This window comes from Vespa crabro, chromosome 6 (genome assembly GCF_910589235.1).
Source record: "Vespa crabro chromosome 6, iyVesCrab1.2, whole genome shotgun sequence".
Lineage (NCBI taxonomy): Eukaryota > Metazoa > Arthropoda > Insecta > Hymenoptera > Vespidae > Vespa > Vespa crabro.
This window is the reverse complement of record NC_060960.1, coordinates 8321955-8346838: the sequence shown is the minus strand read 5'-3', so window position 1 is coordinate 8346838 and position 24884 is coordinate 8321955. Positions and strand designations below refer to the sequence as shown.

Genomic DNA, 24884 nt, shown 5'->3' with positions numbered 1-24884 from the left:
ATCAAGACCACGAAATAGTAATTCGTGGACAAGGTGATATTTCTTTTTAATGGCATATACATATATATTTAATTTATTAATATTGATTACGATTAATCTAGAAGGACAATGATTAGATATTATAAATGATCATGTTTCAATACTTCAATTTCAGCTGGCAAGATGATTAATATGAGTAAAAATTTATTGTTAGTGATTTTATATCTATATATTATTATATATGTAAAATATTTAATAATGAATATCCAATTCGTCCGGATAACAACGAAGAAGAATTTTTAATATTTATCATTATTTTGATTATTTACAGATGTTGTACGTGGATGTGGAGAAGATGTTGCAGAGAAAGAGAATTGAGAGCAAGAGTTATTCATATTGGTCAGCCCATGTATGATAAATTTCCTACGAATGTCATAAGAAATCAGAAATATAATGTCGTTACTTTCTTACCTATGGTGTGTATCGCTTTTGTACGACGAATATAATTATTTATATATTTATATATATGAAATTTGTTTGAAATTGCAATGATTTATTTTTTATGTATGTCTATTTTCTTAGGTCCTCTTTCAACAGTTTAAATTCTTTCTTAATCTATACTTTTTGCTTATGGCAATATCTCAATTTATACCAGACATAAGAATAGGATATTTATATACATATTGGGGACCATTGTGTTTCGTTTTGACCGTTACGATCTGTCGAGAAGCTGTAGACGATTTCAGAAGATACAAAAGAGATAAAGAAGTCAATGCTCAAAAATACCAAAGATTGGTTAAAGGTTTGGATATACCAGAATTAGTTCCAAGTTCTAAATTACGAGTTGGTGATTTGGTAAGACATTATCTACACAAACAAATAAATTTTAATTAGCTTGAATCTAACGAGAACGTAATATCTTATAATTATAATTATCTTATATAATTATAATATCTTAATTTTTTAACAGGTTATAGTAGAAAAAGGTCAAAGGGTACCAGCAGATTTAGTACTATTGCGAACAACAGAAAAATCTGGTGCATGTTTTGTAAGAACCGATCAATTAGATGGAGAAACAGATTGGAAATTAAGATTGGCAATACCGGCAACTCAAAAATTAGAAAATCATTCCCAATTGTTTGATATAAAAGCAAGTTTATACGTTGAAAAACCTCAAAAAGATATTCATAGTTTCATTGGTACATTTACACGTGTAAGTATTAAAAATAATTTTGATAACTTTAATACCGTACTAATGTGGATATTATATTAACAGTATGATGGATATGGCACTGAAGAAAGTTTGGGAGTCGATAATACTTTATGGGCTAATACTGCTGTGGCATCTGGATCGGCACTTGGAATAGTTGTTTATACTGGACAAGAAACAAGATCCTTAATGAATCATTCTGCACCTAGATCCAAAGTTGGTTTGCTTGATCAAGAGATAAATCAATTGACTAAGGTATTTTATTTATAATAAATAAATATATTTTTGTTTTTGGTTCATCATGAGATACTATTTTAATATGGTTTTATAGGTCTTATTTTGTGCAGTTATTGGGCTTGCATTGGTCATGATGTGTTTAAAAGGATTTAATGGTCCTTGGTATCGTTATATGTTCCGTTTTGTTTTATTATTTTCTTATATCATACCAATTAGTTTACGAGTAAACTTGGATATTGGAAAGGCATTTTATGCTTGGTGTATACAACGAGATAAAGATATTGCTGGTACAGTTGTAAGAACAACTACAATTCCAGAAGAACTTGGTCGTATATCCTACCTACTGAGTGATAAAACTGGAACGTTAACACAAAATATAATGGTTTTTAAAAAATTACATATGGGGACAATATCGTATTCTCAGGAAACATTTGATGAAGTAACATCTGTATTAAAATCTTGCTATACCACTATGGAAAATTCTCCAACAAAACCATCCGTGCATAGTGGAAAAATGAGAAGATCTGAAAGTACGAGAATTTACGATGCGGTACATGCTTTAGCATTATGTCATAATGTTACACCAGTTTATGATGAAATTAGTGCATCTACTAATCTGGATTCAGTGAGTGTAGAAACAGGAGAGACTGGAGATTCTGGTTCTGTTCAGAGGTAAATGTTATGATAAATAAAAATAAATTATAATTCTTATCATATCCTTTTGCTGTTAATGTATTTTTATATTTTAGTCAGGCAGAAGCTGATCAACATTATTACTTGCCTGAACAGAAACGTAATTATCAAGCTTCAAGCCCGGACGAAGTGGCATTAGTAAAATGGACAGAAGAAGTGGGATTAGCTTTGGTCAAACGGGATCTGAATTCTATGCAATTGAAAGCTCCAAATGGAAAAATATTAAATTATACTATATTACAAATATTTCCATTCACTTCTGAAACAAAAAGAATGGGTATAATAGTCAAATCAGAAGCTACTTCAGAAATTGTATTTTATTTGAAAGGTGCAGATGTTGTTATGTCTGGTATAGTACAGTATAATGACTGGCTAGAAGAAGAATGTGGTAATATGGCACGTGAAGGGTTAAGAACACTGGTTGTAGCAAAAAAAAATTTAACAGAAGAACAATATCTTGATTTTGAAACAAAGTATGCGGAAAGAAATTTCTTTTTAATATTCATCAATATATTTCGTGTGAATTTTTTTAAATGTATTTTATTTACATTATATTTTAGATATAACGCTGCAAGAATGTATGTTAGTGATCGTGTTTCAAGAGTTACAGCTGTCGTTGAAAGTCTTGAACGTGAAATGGAATTATTGTGTGTAACTGGCGTAGAAGATAAACTTCAAAATGGAGTTAGAACAACATTGGAATTATTAAGAAATGCAGGAATTAAGGCAAGAATGTTAAACAACTAAAAGATATATAATAGATTATTTATACAATAAATATATATATAAATAAATTATTCTATTGCAATTTTGAATATTTTTAGGTTTGGATGTTGACTGGCGATAAATTGGAAACAGCAACATGTATAGCAAAATCTTCTTTATTGGTTTCACGTACGAAAGGACTTCATGTTTTTAAATCTGTTCTTACGCGAACTGATGCGCATTTAGAACTAAATACTTTCCGTAAAAAACAAGATTGTGCCTTAGTTATCAGTGGTGATTCATTAGACGTATGCTTACAATATTATGAACAAGAATTTTTGGAACTTGCATGTGGGTCACCTGCTGTTGTTTGTTGTCGTTGTTCACCCACACAAAAAGCTGATGTTGTCAGTCTAATACAAAGACATACTGGTAAAAGAACAGCTGCCGTTGGTGACGGTGGTAATGACGTATCTATGATACAAGCTGCTGATGCCGGTACATAAACAACTTTTATGTATAACATATATATATATATATACATATAGTAATAATATAATTATATTATTTTTTAATAATTAATAATTGAATATCTCGCAGGTATTGGTCTTGAAGGTCTTGAAGGACGTCAAGCCTCATTAGCTGCAGATTTTTCTATCTCACAATTTAATCATCTTTCTCATTTATTGTTGGTTCACGGTAGGAGAAGTTATAAACGATCAGCTGCATTGAGTCAATTTGTAATTCATCGAGGTTTAATTATTTCAACAATGCAAGCTGTATTTTCAGCTGTATTTTATCTTTCTTCAGTTGCCTTATATCAAGGTTTCCTTATGGTTGGGTAGGTATATAATATATATTAAAAATATCATTTTCTATTATATACTTGTAATAAATAAATTAATTATTATATGTTATAAAATATTTCTTACAGATATGCTACAATCTATACAATGTTTCCTGTTTTTTCTCTGGTATTAGATAAAGATGTGTCAGGAAAAATAGCACTTACTTATCCAGAGCTTTATAAAGAACTCAGTAAAGGTCGATCACTTTCTTATAAAACATTCTTTATGTGGGTATTGATAAGCATATATCAAGGTATGAAATAGAGTAATCATTTAATATATAATGTATATATAAAATATAATTATTATACAAAGATTTATTTTTCAGGAGGAGTAATAATGTATGGTGCACTTATTATGTTTGAAGATGAATTCATTCACATAGTAGCTATCAGCTTTTCTGCATTAGTTTTGACAGAATTAATCATGGTTGCCTTAACAATTAGAACGTGGCATCATATTATGATCTTAGCAGAGATCTTTTCATTGGCACTCTATTTATTGTCTTTAGTTGTACTAAAAGACTATTTTGGTAAGTGTAATTCTTTTTATTTAATTTTTGATTTATTGCAATATTATTAGTAAAATATAATAATCTGTAATTGTACTTTCTCTCTCTCTCTCTCTTTCTCTCTTTAAAACAGATGCTGAATTTATCAAGACAACTGATTTTTTATGGAAAGTGTTAGTCATCACTTTAGTTTCTTGTATGCCGCTATATATTCTGAAATTTTTAAGAAAAAAATTCTCTCCTCCGAGTTATACCAAATTATCATGAGGTACATATATCAGTCTTATTATACCAAAAGTATTACAAGCGATAAAATATTAATTTATATAAAATTACGGCAAAAATATTCATGTTTGTATGTCGGTTATTTTTTCAAATTATTAATTCGATTAATCGATTTCAAAATGCTGTTGAAAATTTTACATAAAAAGGTATACGCACCATTTTATCCATCAACTATTTTTGTATAAATTCTAAGCAAAAAATATTAATATATATTTCAAAATATGGATTGCAGAACTTAAAGTTCTTCAATGTTGTAAATTACATTGGATATTTATCAATATTTATAGTCAATCAGGGCTGTCTTAATTAAAATCGACTGAAAAAAAAAAACAAATTCAATATAATTTAAATCATTGATTAACACGATGCCCTATTTATATTTGCTTCGAATTATAGTGCAAATTAATTTCTAATTGCAAACAGAAATCTCATTACAAAAGAAGCTTTTAGTACAGATCTTGCATTTTTATGTGATTTATGTGAATATTATTAATAATAATTTTGTTGTTATGATCTATTTATTAGTTAATATAAATTAATCAAATCTTTTCTTCCATGCTAGTCTACTATTATATAAGATTGCATGGCATTTATAATTTCTATGAATTTTATTATATTTTTGATGTTATTATATTTATATTTGCAAAATTAAAAAATAATTTATAATATTTTTATATTAAATATATTTGTAAAATATTACATGTGGCATGATAGAAAGTAGATAATATTTAGTTCAATGCTTGTAGATCGATTCTTTCCAAAATAAATGCCACTTCAATTACAGTTTTGAAATCATAATTATAAATCAAAATTATAAAATATATGTTCATATAATTTTTTATCTAAAATATTAGAAAATTTTGGTCAACTTTTTTTTATTTTATTAATTTGCTGTAAACTAATGCATATTTTATCTATTAAGATACACTTTATTTGTGCAATGAATTTAATTCAATCAAAAAATAATTCAATATTATTTGCATTAAACATCTCTTATTTATTATACCTAAGTTGTCAAGTAAGGTATAAAATTGGCAAACATTTTGTATACAAATATATGTTAAATATGCATGCAGGAGTTACTTGTAATTGTTATTAATCATAATGTTAATAAAACACTATAGATGATATAGTTGTCCTTAGATAAATATTGTTTGTTCCATAATACATTTATAATTAATTTATGCATAAATAAAATATTATATTCCTTCCATCGATTTTTTTTTTATTTCCTTCAAGTGTTATATATTATAAATAAAATAGACATTCATCAAACTACATAAATTATGAAGCTTTATTTGTTCGATTATCGTATAGTAACATGAAATCTCTCTGTTACAGCTTTCTCTATTTTATGATGAATATCATTAACTTCTGTTTTTAATAATGTACGTTCCATATGCCTATACACTATAGTATAACAATGAGATATTCTTTTGGTTTTAGGATGCGCAAATACATCATTCAATATAACTTGTTCAATAATATCACCTCCAATTTCTCTAACTAGTTCATAAAAATTATTTGAAGTATAATGATCATTTTCTGGTAACCAAAAACTTATATCATTTCTGCACTGTGGATAAATGCTGATGGCCTGTAAACATTTATTTTATAGTCAATATTATATGCACAATATTTTTAAAAATATATTTACTGATCGTATACCTTGTATTGTATCTTTTTATTAACATCATCTACTTTGAATTGATTTAAAAAACCAGTATCAGTACTCCAGAACAATCTTATGTCTGGTATATTGTAAAGACACATAGCTAGACGTTCTAAACCCATTCCAAATGCCCATCCCATGCGATCTCCTGCTCCAGATTTATTTAGAATACTTTGTCTTATAATACCACAGCCTAATATTTCTAGCCATTTATTTTCATGGAAAACTTCTAATTCCCACGACGGATGCGTAAATGGGAAATATTGATCGATCCATCGACATTGTATATCTATTCAAATGATTTCCATATATTTTTTCTCAATAAATATAATTAAAATATTTATATAATTTTATTATACCTTGCCCAAAAATTGCTTTTGCCAAGCCTACTAAACAACCTTTCAATTCGTGCTCCATTATTTTTACAGACTCTAAAGTATGAGAGCCTTGTTTTTCTGCTGATTCTACTTCTCTAGAATCAAATAGCTTTAAGTCACCTGAACCATTCACATTTTTAAATATTTCTTCTCTTGTACATATTCTAACAGCATCGATTTGATGAAAAACAGGATAATGAATAGAATCTATTTCGTCTCTACGATATACATCACCAACTACAAGAAAATTATTTAATCCCATTGAAATGAGATCTGCTTGGTGAGCAGTTGTATGAGCCCTCAGTAAAGTATCATGATTGATGTAATAACAATCATTTTTCTTTCTACTAGGATGATCTTTGGGAATGAGTAAAGAATCAAAATTTTGTGTAACAGTGACTATAGGATTTAAATTGTCAAATACGCTAAATAATGGGTTTCCAGTTCTGCTACGGTAATTTTTATAAAAATAATCAATCACCCGTTGACGTACAAGAGACAATGGATGATATTGAATAACATGTAAATTACATCCTAATTTGGAAATAATTTGTGGGGTGACATTTGTCCATTCATCTATCAAATATTTTTGTCCCAAAATTTTTAATTCATTTGGGCTTTTATTCACATTAACTATTGTTGAAAAATTTCTATTGATTGTTAATTGCTTTGTATATTTAAAGAGAGCAGAATAAGAATGGTACCTACAAAAATCATATATTTAATATTATATATTGAATTCAAAAGTTTAAATCTGTACACATTTTTACATACCATTTCAATATCATTATGTTGATATTATAATTACATTTAGGGATATAATACAGTAAACTATTGCTTAATAATATTTATTAGATGCCATTGTTCGAATTATCCTAAAATATAAATACACGTAATAAAATAAATAAAATAGAAAGATTTATAATAATTACTATTTTACAAAATATAATTTATCAATATTTTCCATTAAATAATTTATAAGAAAGGAGGTTATTATGTAATTAACTTCACAATTGAAATATTAAGATAATAAAAAAATTTCAAATGTAATTTTATTATTTATATATACCTTTTTATTATAAATATCCTTTGCAACACAAACAATATTTTAATTGACTATTGATAATTCTACTATATATAGGTTATATAAAGTAGTAAAGTATTTTACAACACAGTTGAGAGAAACCTTTTAATGACATCAAGTTGTTTCAAACGTTTGCCAAATCTTGGCAATAATAGACAATAATAAAGTGAGATAAAATATAAAAATGTTATGTATATTTATTTATATTGCAAAAGATTTTACAAATTTATAATTTGTAATATTATTAGTGAATAATTCAAATTATTACCATATATCGTCCTCTTTCTACATGATACACGTGTGCGAAAAGTTAGGTTATAATATTGTTTGGATCTTTCTTTAGATATAGATAGTAAGTATCTAATCGATAAATATATTTATTTATTATATTTATTAAAAAAAAAAAAAAAAAAAAAAACGTTAATATCATCATAATAATTTTATTTCAGATCATGACAAGATATACAAGGGCAAAGGGATCCAAAGCTTCAAATGAACGCTTACCCAATGATGCTACTCCATGGCATGTTATGAAACAGCAATTAACTGAAAATGAAACAACAGAAAAAAAGGTAAAAACAGCGAAAGAACTTTTAAGTGAAAAACACGAATCCATTGATAATACAGCAAGTAATAGTTGGGCAAGTTTTGATGATGAGAAATGCGATAAAAAAGTGACTCAAGATGCGATATCTAACAAAATTAAAAAGAGAAAACATATTAACAATGAGAATAAATCAGAAACCCAAATGGAAAATAATGTTAATTTAGATAAAAAAATAGTAGACAATGAAAATAATTCTGTGCGATCTCATCAAGTTTTAAGCAAACGACAAAAACGTAATATGAAAAAACAGAATAAAAATCTACATGATTCAACTACTACAACTTTAACAAACGAGGGAGAATCTAAAATTAATAATACTGATCTTCCTAATTCAAATCACAATGATACTAATTACCCTTCAAGGTTCAATAAAAATTATCCAAATGGAAATAATTACTTTAATAATAAATTTAATCATTATAATGGTAAAATGTTCAAACAAAATAATAAAAGGAAGCCTCCAAAAATTAAAGATGACAAAGAACATAAAAGAAGAAAGCCTGATTATGGACCTATCAAAATGATGCTTAATGGGGTAGAAATAGAGATAGTCAAGTATGATGGATTTCCAGTAAAGAAAGAAGATGCAGAGAGATTAAAAGATTTACGACAAAAAATGATAATGCAAGGTACGTATATTTTTCATATGAAAAAAAAATCTTGATATATTACCTGATACATTGCAATGGTATATATTATAAAATGATTCTTTGATTTCCAGGTATACCTAAATCAGAAATTGATATTGCAATGAAATTGGAAAGAAGAAAAGCTGAAAAGGAATTGGCACGTGCTAAAAAGCATGTTTGCTTTCATTGTCGTAAATCTGGTCATAATTTATCGGACTGTCCTGAACTTGCAAACGAACAATCTGGTACAGGGATTTGTTTTAAGTGCGGTTCAACTGAACATACTCATTTTGAGTGTAAAGTGACTAAAGCTCCAGAATACAGATATGCAACTTGCTTTATCTGCCGTGAACAAGGACATATTTCCAAACAATGTCCAGATAATCCTAGAGGTATCTATCCTGATGGGGGAGCTTGCAAAATTTGTGGAGATGTTACGCACTTGAAAAAAGATTGTCCAGATTTAATCAAAGAAAAAGAAGAATCTATAATTACAGTAGATAAAATTACGGACGGTACTTTAGAATCTTTGGATTCAAGCATTGAGAAAAATAAGAGTGATAAAGATAAAAATAATACAAAAAATAAAATTGTAAAATTTTAAATTTTGCGATGAAAATATTAACTTCTTTCATATGTTATTATGTGTATTATATTTTTTACCTATAACATACAATAATAATGGTTGAATCAATACATTAGAAATAAAAGATGTACTAATGTGATTCATATGTATAATATATATACAACGCTTTTTGATGTACAAACACTTCAAGTGATTTTTTTTTTTTTTTTTTTTTTTAATAAGAAATCTGATATCAGACATGATGTTACATTTATTTAATTAATGCGCTACAATTTATGCACCTCGCGTCATATATTTACATATTTGAATTTAATTATAAATTCTATTTCTTATATATCGTACGTAGGATTACATACATTGTAAGAGAATTGTTTTCTCTATTGTTTACAAAAAAAGGAAGGAAAAGAAAATTTATGTTGCATAATGCATGTTCTTTTTTTTAATAAATAAACTTTTCTTTTTAGTAAATTATTGTAGCTCATTGATATCAGATTTTCATTATTTACAAAAAACGCTTTATTAAAGATTAATGTTCTACCATTTATCAACATATTCTTATCTACATCAGCTGCTCTATAAACATAATTATTTAATATTACATTAGTGTTCATATATTTTATCTAAGCCTGTATATTCACAATGTATTATAATAAAAATATTAATCGAAGTATGCATACGTTTTAACTAGGTTTAAAGTTAATATATTTAAATAAGGAAAGCAAAATATATTTGAATGAATACTAAACTTTCAATTAATTGCAATCATGCATAACACGATATTTTGTACAATATGTATACATTTATATGTACTTAAAATAATTATTATACCTTTTTCGAAAAGTGCAGTTTTTGTAAATATATAATATATATATTTCTGTTTATATTACATTTTCGTTCTTATATATTATAATATATACATGTAATATATATATATTTATAAACTGTACCTTTTTTGTTTTTTAATTAATTCCTACAGTATAATTTCAATATATTTTTATTTTTATAACCATAATAGTTATCCGGTTTATGTAGGATTAAGTAATTATTAATAATTAATTAAATTGATTTTGTATAACATTATTAGCATACTTCAATTAAGTATAATAATTGACATCATTGAACGCAATTTAAAGATGAATGTCATTTAATTTGCTACAGAGAAAAGATTTATGATTTCAATGTAATGATATTTTATTTTATGAAAAATTATATATATATATATATATATATATATATATATATATATATATATATATAACTAATTCATTATCAATAATCAACAAGAAGACAAACTAAAACATATATTAATTGATTATGATTTCAACATATGTAAGATTCCTTTCGAAGCTAAATATTCTCTGAATTATTCAGAAAACAAATATATTCTATAAGTACTCATATAAACGATTAAAATGAAATTTACAGAATTTTTATCCTGAAAAAAAAAAAGAAAAACAAAAAAAGAAGAAAAAGAAAGAAATAAAGAAAATGTAAAAATATAATTGCAATCCCATTAATATTTAAATTTTTTGTTTTCAAATTTCGAAATATCACATTTATCGATAATGATTTTATAAAAACTCAAGAATCAATATTATCTGAATTATAATATGAAATATAATACTCCATAATACAGTATTTTTAAATATCATATTTCATCAAGAATAATCAAACGAAAACATAAGAAGGGATTTATGTAATAATGGCCTTAATTATTTAATTAATGTTAGAATTAATATATCCAGTAATTATTATACATGCTGAATGATTTATACAGTTAAAAACTAAAAGTCATCTGTAATATTATTATATCTTGCACGCAAAAATATTTTGTAATGAATATATTGCTATATCCACACATGCAAAGAAATGATATATATATATATCTCACTGAAAGCAATAATTGACTATTTTAATTACAATAAGACAAATTTCTCTTATACTGAATTTAAAGCAATATAATATTATTCGTCATACCCACAGGCAAACAGTACCACAAAATTTACTAAACTCTCTTATAACTTTTTCATAGATTTCATAGAAATAAATATTAATTTTTACATCATCACATATATATATAATATTATGTATGATAATATATATACCCTACCATCTAATTAGCCCCTAATATTTTGTTGTATTCAAATTTCGAATTCAATTATAAATCAAATAGATGTTTTATTTAGATGTAATTATCATGATTTAACTGTCATAAATACCGCTCTCTTGATTGTGATGTATCATATATAATAAAAATGTATTTGCATTTTTATTTCATTCTTTGGTATGTAACATTTCCATTGCGAATTTCATGATTTAATTTGAATAATATATTTAAAATATATTGAGAATTAATATTCTTAATCGTAAAATTTTTGTGGACGTTTGTAACAATGAAAAAAAAAGTTATTTTCAAACTGCACCTGCTAGGTAGCTTCTGCTTTATGTGCCGACTCTATGATTTCTTTGAGACATCGTCCAAATTCTTCAATTATAAGTCTTTGCGATGTTTCATCATCAAACATATCGCGCTCAGCTTCATAAGCTTGTGCCATTAAGCACTGACAAGTCATTTCTACTACCTTATCAGTCAAAAAATTAAATGGTTGCCTAGGCAATATAAAAAAAAAAATATTTTATTAATTATATTGAAATAGACGAGTTATGTAATTTATCTTCCAAGTATATCACAGATGCATTATTACATTTTATTAACTAGGATCATATGAATTACAAAAATTGATTTATTATTTTATATAATTACATACCTTGCACCAGTATTTGAAACAGCTGGCGGTCTGAAAGCCATTTCAGATAATTGTAACTTTGCTTTATTTAATGTTAATTGTGCTGTCCTTACTTCAGCTGCATCTGCCAAATCTTTTAATGATTTTTTTTCTAAATTAGGTTCTTCTATATTTCGACATCCTATGCATTTACAATTTGCAGAACACGGAATTTTAGCCTAAAATTCATGAAATCTCTCTTAATCTTACATTTTTCTTTTACAAATTAGTTCTTTATTAATATTTCGTTTATAATAATTAGTTTGTTAATAATATTATTTTGTAACAAATATTTAATAATTATTTTCAATACCTCATAACATTCACAATAATTTTTTAAACATCCACTTCGTTTACAATTACATCCTTTATTGTGTCTACGTATATCATCACCAGTTTCACGACCTTTCCCAATTTTTGGACGAAAAGCATTCGGATTACGTTCCAAACACGATTTGATAGCTCTTTGCCTTTCTTCTTCGTTGCCAAGATTATTAGAGCAATTATTACAATTGCACATATGACAAAACTCTCCATTTGCAAAGCAATCACAATATCTGTGTGCAATTATATCCATACTTTAAATCAATATCAAGTTTATAAGAATATATTTAATAAGAGTGCACAAAGAATAAAGAATTTTTATTCCTTCTAAAAAATAACACTTTAAACATTCCTATTCTTTTATATGAAAATATATATCTTCGATTTCAATATATATCTCTGAAGTATAGAAGCTTATGTAGACTGTCATTTTTATAATGAAATATTAATAAACAAATAAATAGTAATTCATAGCCTACTACTACTATTGGATATAAACATAATTCTGAAGCATATATTATCAATGAATAAAATATATTACATATATTTCATTCAATATAAAAAAACTAATATTGTGCAACTCTTAATATTAATTACACACACACACACATATATATATATATATATATATATATTTTATTTTATTTTTTTTCTGAATTACTCACAGTTTAAGGCATTGCGATTTAGTGCAATTACACGGTTTCCTCGGTCTAATACCATTCGGTTCAACATTTGCATATGATCTTTGAGATACTTTACTTTCAGAAATAGATCCAGAAGTTAAATTGCTAGTTGGACTTTGTAAACTTTGTGTATTTCCTAATAAGTTAGGCGTAGATTGCTGAGATTTTATTTTTCCGTCATCTGTATGCTGCTATTTCAATGAAACATAATATAAATAATATCTTTTTTCCTTCTTTAATTTAAAAATAATATTTGGAATAAATTTGATATATATATATATAAATACACACTATACCTGTTGTATATATTGTGCTGGCAAAACGACAATATTACTAACGTTCGAATTAGCTGAAAGAACGGCTTGACCAGATGCAAGTTGACTTAAAGCAGATGCTGGTATAGCAACAGCATTTTTCGATTGACTTCCTACTGTTGCAGCAGCAGGAATTAACAATCTCTGGCCGCTTCCAGTTAGTGTAGTCTTTGGTGCTACTGTTCTTAACGATTGATTACTAGTATTTAAAGGAACAACCTGTAATTAAATTTATTAGAAATAATAATTGATTTAATTAATAAGATAATAAATTTTATCTATCATACGTGTTCTCATTATACATTTTGTACCTTTACTATCTGTTGTTGTCCACCTAACTTTTGACTTACTCCTACAGTTTGTAAAGTTTGTGTTTGTGGTTTTGATTTACCTACAGTAACAACATTAGTACTTCCAGATGAAGGAGTACTCACCAATCTTACATATTGCACCTATAATATAAATATATATATATATATAACAATTTTAATGTTATGTAATAAAAAAAATCATATATATATAATAGAACAAATAATTTTACCTGTCTTCCTGGCATTTGAATTTGATGTACTTGACTGGATCCAGTTACAATATTTTGATTTGCAGGTATTCTAATAACTTGTCCACTTCCTAATACCGTTCCGGGCTTTAAAGAACTCTAAAATAATATATAATATATCATGTAAAATTATCTATTAAGTCGTTTAATATATTTGAAAACAAATAAATTTATAAAGAATTACCTGTCTAATAATTACTTTTTGCGGACTTGGCTGCACATTTGTTTTAGTTGAAGAAGAAAATACTGATTGTTGATTTGAAATTGTAGATGCTTTTACTTGAGAATTAATTATTGGCGCTGGTAAAATTTTTGTTGGGGATTTTACAGCACTACTAGGAACTATTGTCATTTTAGATGATTGAGACGATGAGGACTGAACCACTTTGTTAACAATAATACCCTTCAAATGATATGAAAAAATTATCATATGAGAATTAAATAATTTGACATTTTTATAATATGAAGAAATAATATATACTTGTTTTTGTGGAGTTGATGGTAAAATATGCTGAACTTTGTTTGTAGTTAATAATCCCATTTGTTGTGCTTGTGCCAATGTTATAGTTTTTGTTGGACTTGTTATATTTTGACTACTTACATTACTACTTAAAAACTTTATTGTTTGAGCTGGTTGAATTTCATTCTGTGAACTTGTTATAAGAACTTGTTGTCCTGGTTGTGCTTGACTTCCAGCTAATATCATTTTAGTATAAACCTATGAGAACACATATTATTAATATATTAAATTAGCTTTATTATTAAAATATAAAATAAACAAAATATATAAAAATCTTTCTTACATTCCGATTTTGTTGATTACTTTGTACTGAACGTTTGGTTGTTTGCACTGTTTTTACATTTTGTATATTACTTAATGTAATACTCCCAGAATGGCTAGTTGCCATCACGGGTTTATTTGCTTGTGTAGATCTTAATTGTAGAACACTACCATCCGCAGGTTTTGCTGTTATAAGGGTTTGTGCTATTGATTGTAATTGTCCAGTTGATGCTGATGCCGGATGAGAAATTTTTAGAATTTGGCTAGTGCCTTGCCCACTTGCTGGAGAAACTATCATGATTGACTGACTTTGAGTAGCTGGGCAAATATTTTGTTTGACCTATGGATATTGTTGTTAAAATATAAATAAATTAGTTTTACAATAAATTTTGTGAAATAAAAATACCTAAAGATAAAAAATAAAAATACCTGTACTGCAGATACAGGAACCCTTTGCAGCGACGGCTTAGTTTGAAATATAATATTTTGATTATTTTGACTTGCACTTGTGAAAACTATTTCTTCCGCTTGAATTTGTTCTGAAACTTCAGACATTTCCACATCAGGTACAATAGTTTCAGCCTCAATGTTTTGCTCTATCATTACTTGCTCTTCGTCAGTAGCCATGACTTCTTCCGCATTCATACATTCCAATTCAGCTTGAATATTCGCAAATGCTTCAAAATCATTTGATGTATATTGTTCATTGTTATGTGACAGTGTTAGAGCACTAAGATCTCCATCGCCTAATGTACGTGAATCAAGAGCTAGAGGTTCAACTAAAGCCCTTGCATTCTGTCCTTTATTCAAAGACATGACGATATTACCTATCAAAAATAACATATATTGTAAATATCATTATATTAACCATAATGATCTTTTCTATATTTTAAGTTATTGATAATTTTCATTAAATAGTAAAAGAGAGTAGATTAATTCTTCGTAATTTTATATTTGTTAATATTGAACTTTTATATGACTAATATATTTTATACAACTAATATATTTTATACGACTAATATATTTTATACAATTAATATATTTTATACAACTAATATATTTTATAAAACTAATATATTAAAAAATAAAATAATGATAGACTGCATAAATATTGTCTATTGAAATTGATTATTGTAACAATACGTTTATGTTATTTTTTATTATATTAAAAGTTATAAATAATTAATGTCTAAATTTTATCAGTATTGATGCAGATAACTGTAAATACTACCAGAACATATGCAGGTTAGAGATATATATAATATTAATAAATATTATAAATAATGTAATACAAATTTAATATATTAATATAGAAGAAATGATCCAAAGAAGATAACTGTATACAAAATCACTTTACAATATGTTAAGCAAATCAGACCATTAAGTAAGAATTTAAAAATTCAAAAATTCAAATCTTGAAGAAACATGAAAACACGATTGATGAATAAAATATATCTTAAATACGTACTAATATAGATAATAATGCAGATGACAGGTCAATTCTTGACTCTTAATTATTAGAACAATCAAATTTGAATGATGATGGAAAATTCGAAGAATGAACCACTCAGGAACATTAGCGCCATTTATTGCTAGAACGCGCCATTTTCCGTAAAACGAACTGGTACACGTATTTAATGAACTTTAATGCACTCATTTTAATTCGGTAGAAACATTCTGTTCAATGAAAAACACTCCAAATATTAATTGGTAAAATTTAATGAGAATCTTTCTAAACATAAGCTCGATATCACACAAAATTCAACTTAACCTAAAATTCACCAATTCGTATCAGGTACGTACAGTGTTGGGTGGGGGCGTGCCACGAAACTCACATTATTTATGATAAAATCGTTATATATATGGCGAACATGCTCCCCAAACATTACAATGTCATTTAAATGCTTTCAAAAAGAAGTTCCACGATTTATCGTACATACCTACGCGTTCCCTTGATATCTCGAATTTGTTCAAAATCACGCGCCCACCATTGCTGTCCCACAGTGCACTACGCACCGCTGTGTACAAACAGACCTAAAGGTCGTTTAATGCTAAAACGACAAATTATAGATAAAATAAATGTTTCACGATAAACACAAAATGAATTCTCTTCACGATTAAGTTACAAAGAATCAATATTCCCTTTAGTAGCTAAATTGGCCAACAATGCAAAGCGATATTTTCGCGCACTTTGCAGATTTCGATTTCGCCATTTTTGCTGTTCCGCGGCTAAAAACACGTCAACCAATTGAGCGCCCTCTTGAACCAATAAAAAAGAAAGTTGTCTGTAAAAAAGTTAATCTCAAAGGCGCTAAAGCAATAAAATTTAAGGAATCAAACTTTTTTAATTATCACTTTTTTCTAATAGTTTTGTAATAGCCTATATTTTTTTCTGTTTAATATCATACATAATCTATAGAAAATTAATATAGAAAATGAAAGTATAATCGATATAGTTATAAAATGAGGTAGTTGATTTCAGACATACATTTTTTATTACATGTCAAAAGCTACTACTTCCTAAAAAACATTTTAATCTTTTAATATATGTTTATAGATCAGTAATTAAATATATATATATATATATTATAGATAATTCATTTATTTTTCTGTTGTTTAATGCTTTTTTATAACGAGTGTATATTGTTTAAATATTTTGTATAAAATTTTTCATGATAATATCATTCTTCTTTGGCGGGAAAGTAATGATACGATTGGTCAAATTCTAAGATATTGTTATTTGATTGGTTAAATTATATTCGATATGATATTGTTGTCGTAATATATTAAAACTGATTTTATATTATTTTACTAATACAAAATAATCTTATTATTCTATTTTTAAAATCTATTTATACAAAATGTGTTAAAATCATCAGTCAATGAAATAACTAAATATGCATGTATATGCGTGTTATGTGTGTGTGTGTATTTTTATAGGTGTAGAAAATTCTACAACGCCACCAAACGACATCATGCAATTATTTTGTAGAAATAGAAGTTCGTCAATTTAAATATCATGAATATTGGTATTTGTTCTGAAATAAATTGTAGTTCGTGGCCGATGTTCGTCGAAAAGATGGTGACGGTAGCCGCTGTACGTCAACAACTCGCAAATTTGGCACATTCTGGCGGTTCTCATAAGGATCAAGCCGAAAAGTAAACGCAATTAAATAAATCTCATTTATTTTGACCTTATTGCACGATAAAAAAAAACAATAATTTTTTTTCTAGGTATCGTTCAATTTTAGATGCGATACTAGCTTCGGCTAACTCAAACCAAACACAAGCCAACGGAGAGCTTGTCGATGCTTTAAAGGCTTTCATCGAAGCAAGTATGTTGTTTTTATTATCTTCAATAACATTTTTAAATATATATGTTCATTTATTTATATATAAATAAATAATAACGAGTTTATGCGTTTCAGTTGTAAATGAAAATGTAAGTCTAGTGATATCAAGGCAAGTTTTGACAGACGTTAGTAGTAGATTACTTTCCCTACCTGATGAAATTTCTAAGGCTGTCTCACATTATACTTTAGATAAGGTATTTTGCTTTTTTCAATTCGAATAGAACACTTTTATCATATTAGGAAGATACTTAGATTATTTTTATAGGTTCAACCACGAGTTATCTCTTTTGAGGAACAAGTAGCTAGTATAAGACAACATTTGGCTGATATTTATGAACGCAATCAAAATTGGCGAGAAGCAGCTAATGTGTTAGTAGGAATACCACTTGAAACAGGACAAAAGTAATTATTTGTAAACTAAATTTTATATGCAAATAGTAATCTATTAACTTTTCGAACATTTATATATATATATATATATATATATATATATATATATATATATATGTATAATATAAAATTTATAATATTTTGCAGACAATATACGGTTGATTATAAACTCGAAACTTATCTTAAGATTGCACGATTGTATCTAGAAGATGATGATCCAGTACAAGCTGAAGCTTTCATTAATAGAGCATCTCTCTTGCAGGTAATAATTTAAAGATATATTTTATGTCATAACAATATAAATCCTCTATATATAATATTAATTGTTTTATTTCTATATTTATATTATAGGCAGAATCTAAAAATGAACAATTACAAATCTATTATAAAGTTTGTTACGCGAGAGTATTAGATTACAGAAGAAAATTTATAGAAGCGGCACAAAGATATAACGAACTATCATATAGATCTATTATACACGAAGATGAACGAATGACTGCTCTTAGAAATGCATTAATTTGTACAGTACTTGCTTCAGCTGGTAATTATATATATATATATATTTTTTAATGTTTTGATTCATAAATTGTAATAAATTAGTAATTAATTTATAATAGGACAACAAAGAAGTCGTATGCTAGCAACATTATTCAAAGATGAACGTTGTCAACAACTTCCTGCATATTCAATTTTGGAAAAGATGTACTTAGATCGTATAATTCGTCGTTCTGAACTTCAAGAATTTGAAGCTCTTCTACAGCCACATCAAAAAGCTTGTACTATTGATGGATTGGGATCTACTATTCTTGATAGAGCCGTTATTGAACATAATTTATTATCTGCTAGCAAATTATATAATAATATTACCTTTGAAGAATTGGGTGCTTTACTGGAAATTCCACCAACGAAAGCTGAAAAAATTGCTAGTCAAATGATAACTGAAGGCAGAATGAATGGTTATATTGATCAAATTGATTCTATTGTACATTTCGAAAGTAAGTATAAATATTAATATATAATATTAATATATCTTCCGTAGGAAATAATTAATTTTTACTTAAAATAATTTTTTTTTTTTCCAGCACGTGAAACATTACCAACTTGGGACAAACAGATACAATCATTGTGCTATCAAGTAAATCAAATAATAGAAAAGATTGCCCAAACTGAACCAGAATGGATTGCAAAAGCAATAGAAGATCAACTAGTTCACTAACATCAGTCTTTGTTTAATAATGAAAAGAATTCTCATGGTATAGGTAATCTACTTTTGTGTTTAATTTTTCATCCAGCATTTGGTTACTATCACTTTCTTATGATCAAACATACAGATTTATTATGCTAGGGAAGCTTTCACCTTAGTATATATAAAATCTCTATTGTATTATTATTATAATATAAAGATACAATTTTTTCAAAAGTTAAAAAACTTGTAAGCGCTACATAAAAATTATAGAAAACTTTCATGTGTCTAATTTATAGATTACCCAATTTCTGTGTTTATTATCCAAGAAAGAAATTAAACAAATTTATAAAATAAAAAAAAACGGTAGTAAATATTGATATATATATAAATAGTAAGAAAACAAAAAAATTAGATGTATTTTCTGTACAGATTACATTATCCCTACTATTAATCAATGTTATTAATGTTAAAAAAAGAAATAGGAGAGATATTTATATTATTTATCAATTTTTTATGTTTTATAACTCATAATTAAATTAAAACTATAAAACTTTAACACATGTTATTTTCAAAACTCATTTATATTTTCTATATAAAATAAAGCTGTGAAGTAATAACTATAAAATTGTGTTGGTGATATATTGGAAACTTGGAAAATATAAGCCATATTTAATGTAAGAATTGCAATTATATATTGCAATTTTTGTTAGAAGTTTTGATTATACACACACACACACACATACATACATACATATATATATATATATATATATATATATATATATATATATATATGTATATCATGAAAAAGCGATTTTAAGTCAGAGTCTAGTCTAGTGAAAAACGAAAAAAAATGAAAGAAAAAAGATATTTGTTAGTTTATGCAAATTTACGATTAAAGCAAATATTTCCTAATTTCATAATAAATTAACAAATAAAATGGCACTTATTTACCAAGAATTGAAAAATATACCTACCCAGTATATGTAGTGATATTCCAGCAATAAGAAAAAATATATGTATTGCGGTACTAAGAATAATATCTTTATAAATTTTATATCATTATTGTTTTAATAATTATTTGACATAGATAATGATTGGTCTAAAGATATATCAGATTAAAGAAGGATATTGTCTTTAAAATGTACTAGAGCTAGACAACGACTTAATCTCACTATTTACATTATAAGTATAATTGAATATATTTGATTGTGTACCACATGCATCTATCTTTATGATATTATATCATATTAGGAACAAAATTGTTGTACTATGGGGCATTGATAAAAGATATGTTATGTGCAAAATAATTTTTTGTCAATAAAATGTATTGCTCGTTTTGTGAATGAATGTCAGAATTCTTACATAAATACATTGGTGAGAAGTACTAAATTCTGTTGTTTGAATAAGTCAACAAAGTGAATATACATGCATTATTGCAAGTTTTCTTGTAGCACATAATGGCAGTCAAGTTTAATATTAATTTATGTGAATGTAATTTCACATATATTTTATCCCCTTCTTTGGTACAACATTGTGTAGCAAATATTTTACCTTGTTATAGAATTAAACTGTTCTGAAAAATCTAGCAATAAATTATTATATATATGTAGGATATTATTAAAGTAAAGAACGAATAATCATACCACACATCTTTTTTTACTTGCATTATAGAAGATACTTTTTTTAACAATTCAATGTATTTTATCCCATGATTATGATTTTAAATATATTTAGTCCTTGTAACTGCTTAAAAATGATGCATAACCTTTTTGTGTGGCATCTACTTAAGGATAAACCTATCTATATGTTATAGGTAATATTTTTATTTTTATTTGAAGCATGTACTGTGTTGCAGTTTTTATGACATAAAAGTCATGAAGTCTAACTTTCTTAGACATCTTTTTTTTTTTCTTTCTAAACGTCAATACTTAAGCCTCAAGATTTAATGCTAAACCAATTTTGTGTCCACCAGAACTAAAGTTCTTTCCATCAATATTGGTAGAAAGAGTCAAAGTTACACCTGTAAAACATATTAATGAAATATATGAAGAAAAAAATTGATAAATATATTGACTCGGTGTGCTTAATATGTTACAGGGGAAAATATATTAATGAAAAATGAACAATATCACTTGGACTTACCATCGCGAAGTTTCTGTTGATATCCCAAACCTATTTGAAGTTGAGAATTAACTTTAGCCCTAACACTTGCATCATTATCAAGATTATACTTGGTACCAAGTCCAAATTGTGTCACATTATTACTTGAATTCCAAGCCAAATTAATGGCACCTTCCAAGTCAGGTTTTACTTTATGATAAATGGAGGCACCAAATTCACGCCCATTATCTCTATATTGACATTACCAAAACAAATATTATTTTAAATAAAAATTATTATTATGTATTTGAAACATGTAATGCTTACACAGAAGTGTGGAAAGCAAAATCAGAAGCAGTAAATCCAAGAGCAAAATTATTCTTTGTAAGCTTGCTTCTCTGCGAGTCGAAAGAAGCTTGATAACCAGCAAGCCATCCTGAAAGCAATTATAATACAATAAATTAGAAATTACATTAAACTTTTTTGTGCCTATTCCATTGTCGCCTTACATGTTCGCCCTGGAATATCATGAAAATCACAAACATGAATCAAGGAAAAGATTAGAAAGGAGCACTTATGGAATGGATTAAACATTTAAATAATAAAATTTTTATCAGTTTCAAAAAAATAATTTAAAACAAATATTTTGGGAAAGAGGAATGATAATTAAACAATATTTTCTATTGTAAATGATGTTATAAATGATGTTGTTAATTTTTTTATTTACATAACTTGAATGTATTGTTGCTATAGATAGAAGTGTAATAATATTAAACCTAGTATATCACATATAATAGGTTTATAAAAAAAGTGAATATTTATTTACAACAAAATGTTTATAATTACCTTGATATCCTACAACTGCAGTAGCATTAATGAGTGGACCAGTAGAAAGACTTAAATCAAAGTCAGCAGTTGCTGATACATTTTCATGTTTGTAAGTAGTCTTCAATTGTCCTGTTTTAGTGCTGCAGTAGAACAAGTTTTTGTTTGGTCAAATAAATTTAGTTTTACAATTATATAACATAAATTTAGTTTTACAATTAACATTAAAGATCTCTTACCCAGTTTGAGGTGAAAAAGTACAACTGTAACCAATGCTAAGTCCATTAAGTAATTTATCTGCGATAGATATATCAGTTGCAAGAGTATTATCGGTATTCCATTTCTCACTAAATGTCAAACCATATTCCTTGATTTTATATTTGGTTTCCAAGGTAGCAAATACTTTTCCAGTATCTTGATTAGATACTCCACCACTGGAGAACTCAACGCCAGAATCAGTCTTAGTTTTGACATCTAATTTTAAGAGGCCAAAATGATAACCATTAGTAAATACATCACGAGCACTTTTGCCAAGATCTTTGTAAGTCGGAGGAGCCATATTCGTTAAAGTTCCTGAAAGATTAATATTATTGCATTGTAAATATTTTATATTTTAATTTAAACCTAAACAAACAAGTTTTAAATTTATACAATAGATAAGTAAATACAATAAATTTTTTTTTTTTTTTTTTTTTTTTTTTTCTTATATCGTACTTATAATAATGACAAAAAGTTTATCATTAGATATATATATATACACATATATAATTTTTAATTATATAACAGTTAATAAAAAGGTATTTTGATATACGTAAAAACTCTTAGATTAATCTCCGAAACAAAGTATAAAATATTTCGAACAAAGATACATTGTTGGAATAAAACAAAAGAATGTCCAGAAATAAAAAAGAAAGGAACAATTTTTATCGCCAATAAATTATAACAACGTTAATTATAAGTAATAATTGAATTTGTTAAAAAAAGAAAAAAAATATATTACGTTGCCAGGAATTGGTTATGAAGAAGGTGGGTTCGTGGCGTTACGCGAAAATGGAATGATATTGACCTGTTTCAGATATTACATAAGGACCAGAAAGATAATTTTTGTTTTATATTCGACTAGAACAAATTGATACAAGTCCGATAAGCGAGGTTAGTTATGAATCGTAGAGAAAAAAAAAGGAAAACGTTCAACCCGTATAATCAAAGAATTGTTTCGAAAGAGAAGTAGTATTTCGATTGAAGATCGCTGCCATCATACAAACGACATTGCCTCTTACTGATTAAAGCCGGTAGATATTTTTTTCCATACTTTCGTCGTGTCCATACTCTTTATACATTTATCGACGACCCAATACGTAATTATTATTTAAAATTACGATATCATTTGATTTTTACTTACAGTTTTATGTCAGGAGATAACTCGAGTATAGGAAATCGTGTGACTTCACAGAAGAATTGCGTTACACGAGACCGTCTATCGTTGATACTGAGGGGAGATACAGGCTTATGTCTATCTGCGCATGCGCCGCCGAGCTAAACCTTAAATTTACAAACATTTTTCTTACGCTATTTTTATACACTCCCGTCTTTCGGACGACTAAGTAATTGGAATTATTCTCTGAAACATCATTTGTATATATATATATATATATGTATACATTTATTTTTCAATTATAAAATAAAAATTCTTTTTATTTCATTTATTTCATTATTGCATCGATCATCCTCCAGACTATTACGTAACCTCCAAGGAGTTATATCTCCCACCATGACTCTGCATAGGCGTGGATTTTGCACGCATCGTATCTGTTTTATCTGGTGCGTTTATTGAACTTTGCTAGCACAAGAATTATTTCTTAGAGTAAACATTTTTCTTTTTTTTTTTTTTTCTTTTTTTTTCCTTTTTTTTTTTTTTTAACGCAACATGTATTTTGATTTAATAACGATCACATGAAAAATACGAATTACTTATCTTCATCTAACTTCTCGACTGTTTCTTTATATTTTTATTTTCTTCCTTTCTTTCTTTCTTTCTTTCTTTCTTTCTTTTTTACTTTTGTTTTTCTTTTTCTTTTTTTTAAATATGCCTACAACGAAGTTATAAAAGAAAAACAAAAAAGTAAACAAGAAAAAGAATTGTAATAGATCCTTCTA

At 26.7% G+C, this 24884-nt stretch overlaps 6 protein-coding genes across 18 annotated transcripts in view; 3 read left to right on the top strand and 3 right to left on the bottom strand.

The window, feature by feature from the left end:
- The window catches only part of LOC124424597 (probable phospholipid-transporting ATPase IIB), a 7958-nt gene extending 2277 nt beyond the window's left edge, over nucleotides 1-5681 (top strand). For 2 of the 4 annotated variants that reach the window (XM_046963892.1, XM_046963891.1), the window contains 13 exons: nucleotides 1-33; nucleotides 311-455; nucleotides 562-834; nucleotides 950-1192; nucleotides 1256-1444; nucleotides 1521-2098; nucleotides 2176-2592; nucleotides 2680-2845; nucleotides 2944-3322; nucleotides 3425-3665; nucleotides 3759-3925; nucleotides 4001-4204; nucleotides 4317-5681. The exon at nucleotides 1-33 is cut by the window's left edge. In XM_046963892.1, coding sequence (XP_046819848.1) covers nucleotides 1-33; nucleotides 311-455; nucleotides 562-834; nucleotides 950-1192; nucleotides 1256-1444; nucleotides 1521-2098; nucleotides 2176-2592; nucleotides 2680-2845; nucleotides 2944-3322; nucleotides 3425-3665; nucleotides 3759-3925; nucleotides 4001-4204; nucleotides 4317-4450 — 3169 coding nt within the window. In that variant the 3' untranslated portion in view covers nucleotides 4451-5681. Of the gene's footprint in view, nucleotides 34-154; nucleotides 189-310; nucleotides 456-561; nucleotides 835-949; nucleotides 1193-1255; nucleotides 1445-1520; nucleotides 2099-2175; nucleotides 2593-2679; nucleotides 2846-2943; nucleotides 3323-3424; nucleotides 3666-3758; nucleotides 3926-4000; nucleotides 4205-4316 lie in introns of all 4 variants that reach the window. The other 2 variants (XM_046963893.1, XM_046963890.1) reach the window with 2 other exon arrangements.
- Nucleotides 5682-5738: 57 nt separating this feature from the next.
- LOC124424599 (probable phenylalanine--tRNA ligase, mitochondrial) lies at nucleotides 5739-8228 on the bottom strand. 3 transcript variants are annotated; one of them, XM_046963901.1, is made up of 5 exons: nucleotides 8106-8228; nucleotides 7292-7392; nucleotides 6500-7221; nucleotides 6137-6429; nucleotides 5739-6065 (listed from the first exon to the last, which is right to left on the bottom strand). In XM_046963901.1, exons 2-5 carry the CDS (start codon nucleotides 7303-7305, stop codon nucleotides 5775-5777), a joined length of 1320 nt encoding a protein of 439 aa, XP_046819857.1. In that variant the 5' UTR covers nucleotides 7306-7392; nucleotides 8106-8228; the 3' UTR covers nucleotides 5739-5774. The 3 variants fall into 3 exon arrangements, with proteins under 3 accessions (XP_046819857.1, XP_046819856.1, XP_046819855.1); XM_046963900.1 differs by lacking the exon at nucleotides 8106-8228 and adding an exon at nucleotides 7870-8035; XM_046963899.1 differs by lacking the exon at nucleotides 8106-8228 and adding an exon at nucleotides 7587-7726.
- LOC124424600 (DNA cross-link repair 1 protein-like) lies at nucleotides 7812-9478 on the top strand. Its single transcript, XM_046963902.1, has 3 exons — nucleotides 7812-7953; nucleotides 8051-8837; nucleotides 8930-9478. The coding sequence occupies exons 2-3, from the start codon at nucleotides 8054-8056 to the stop codon at nucleotides 9439-9441; spliced, it is 1296 nt and encodes a 431-aa protein (XP_046819858.1). The 5' UTR covers nucleotides 7812-7953; nucleotides 8051-8053; the 3' UTR covers nucleotides 9442-9478.
- A 1541-nt stretch (nucleotides 9479-11019) lies between these two features.
- Nucleotides 11020-17121, bottom strand: LOC124424674 (protein lin-54 homolog). Of its 7 annotated transcripts, none has more exons than XM_046964059.1 (13): nucleotides 16642-17121; nucleotides 16339-16547; nucleotides 15300-15697; nucleotides 14893-15210; nucleotides 14571-14807; nucleotides 14274-14492; nucleotides 14072-14188; nucleotides 13842-13982; nucleotides 13513-13749; nucleotides 13199-13407; nucleotides 12523-12766; nucleotides 12192-12388; nucleotides 11025-12033 (listed from the first exon to the last, which is right to left on the bottom strand). In XM_046964059.1, exons 3-13 carry the CDS (start codon nucleotides 15684-15686, stop codon nucleotides 11850-11852), a joined length of 2490 nt encoding a protein of 829 aa, XP_046820015.1. In that variant the 5' UTR covers nucleotides 15687-15697; nucleotides 16339-16547; nucleotides 16642-17121; the 3' UTR covers nucleotides 11025-11849. The 7 variants fall into 7 exon arrangements, with proteins under 7 accessions (XP_046820019.1, XP_046820015.1, XP_046820014.1 ...); XM_046964058.1 differs by having other exon boundaries at nucleotides 16674-17121; XM_046964061.1 differs by having other exon boundaries at nucleotides 16811-17121.
- Nucleotides 17122-17848: 727 nt separating this feature from the next.
- On the top strand, nucleotides 17849-21191 carry LOC124424675 (COP9 signalosome complex subunit 4). The gene is made up of 8 exons (XM_046964064.1): nucleotides 17849-18029; nucleotides 18105-18205; nucleotides 18299-18417; nucleotides 18489-18625; nucleotides 18761-18875; nucleotides 18965-19154; nucleotides 19231-19608; nucleotides 19696-21191. Exons 1-8 carry the CDS (start codon nucleotides 17890-17892, stop codon nucleotides 19827-19829), a joined length of 1314 nt encoding a protein of 437 aa, XP_046820020.1. The 5' UTR covers nucleotides 17849-17889; the 3' UTR covers nucleotides 19830-21191.
- Nucleotides 21192-21436: 245 nt separating this feature from the next.
- On the bottom strand, nucleotides 21437-24279 carry LOC124424676 (voltage-dependent anion-selective channel-like). Of its 2 annotated transcripts, none has more exons than XM_046964065.1 (6): nucleotides 24130-24279; nucleotides 22967-23300; nucleotides 22749-22870; nucleotides 22230-22338; nucleotides 21945-22153; nucleotides 21437-21822 (listed from the first exon to the last, which is right to left on the bottom strand). In XM_046964065.1, the coding sequence occupies exons 2-6, from the start codon at nucleotides 23284-23286 to the stop codon at nucleotides 21731-21733; spliced, it is 852 nt and encodes a 283-aa protein (XP_046820021.1). In that variant the 5' UTR covers nucleotides 23287-23300; nucleotides 24130-24279; the 3' UTR covers nucleotides 21437-21730. The 2 variants fall into 2 exon arrangements, with proteins under 2 accessions (XP_046820021.1, XP_046820022.1); XM_046964066.1 differs by lacking the exon at nucleotides 24130-24279 and adding an exon at nucleotides 23728-23746.
- Nucleotides 24280-24884: the final 605 nt, after the last annotated feature.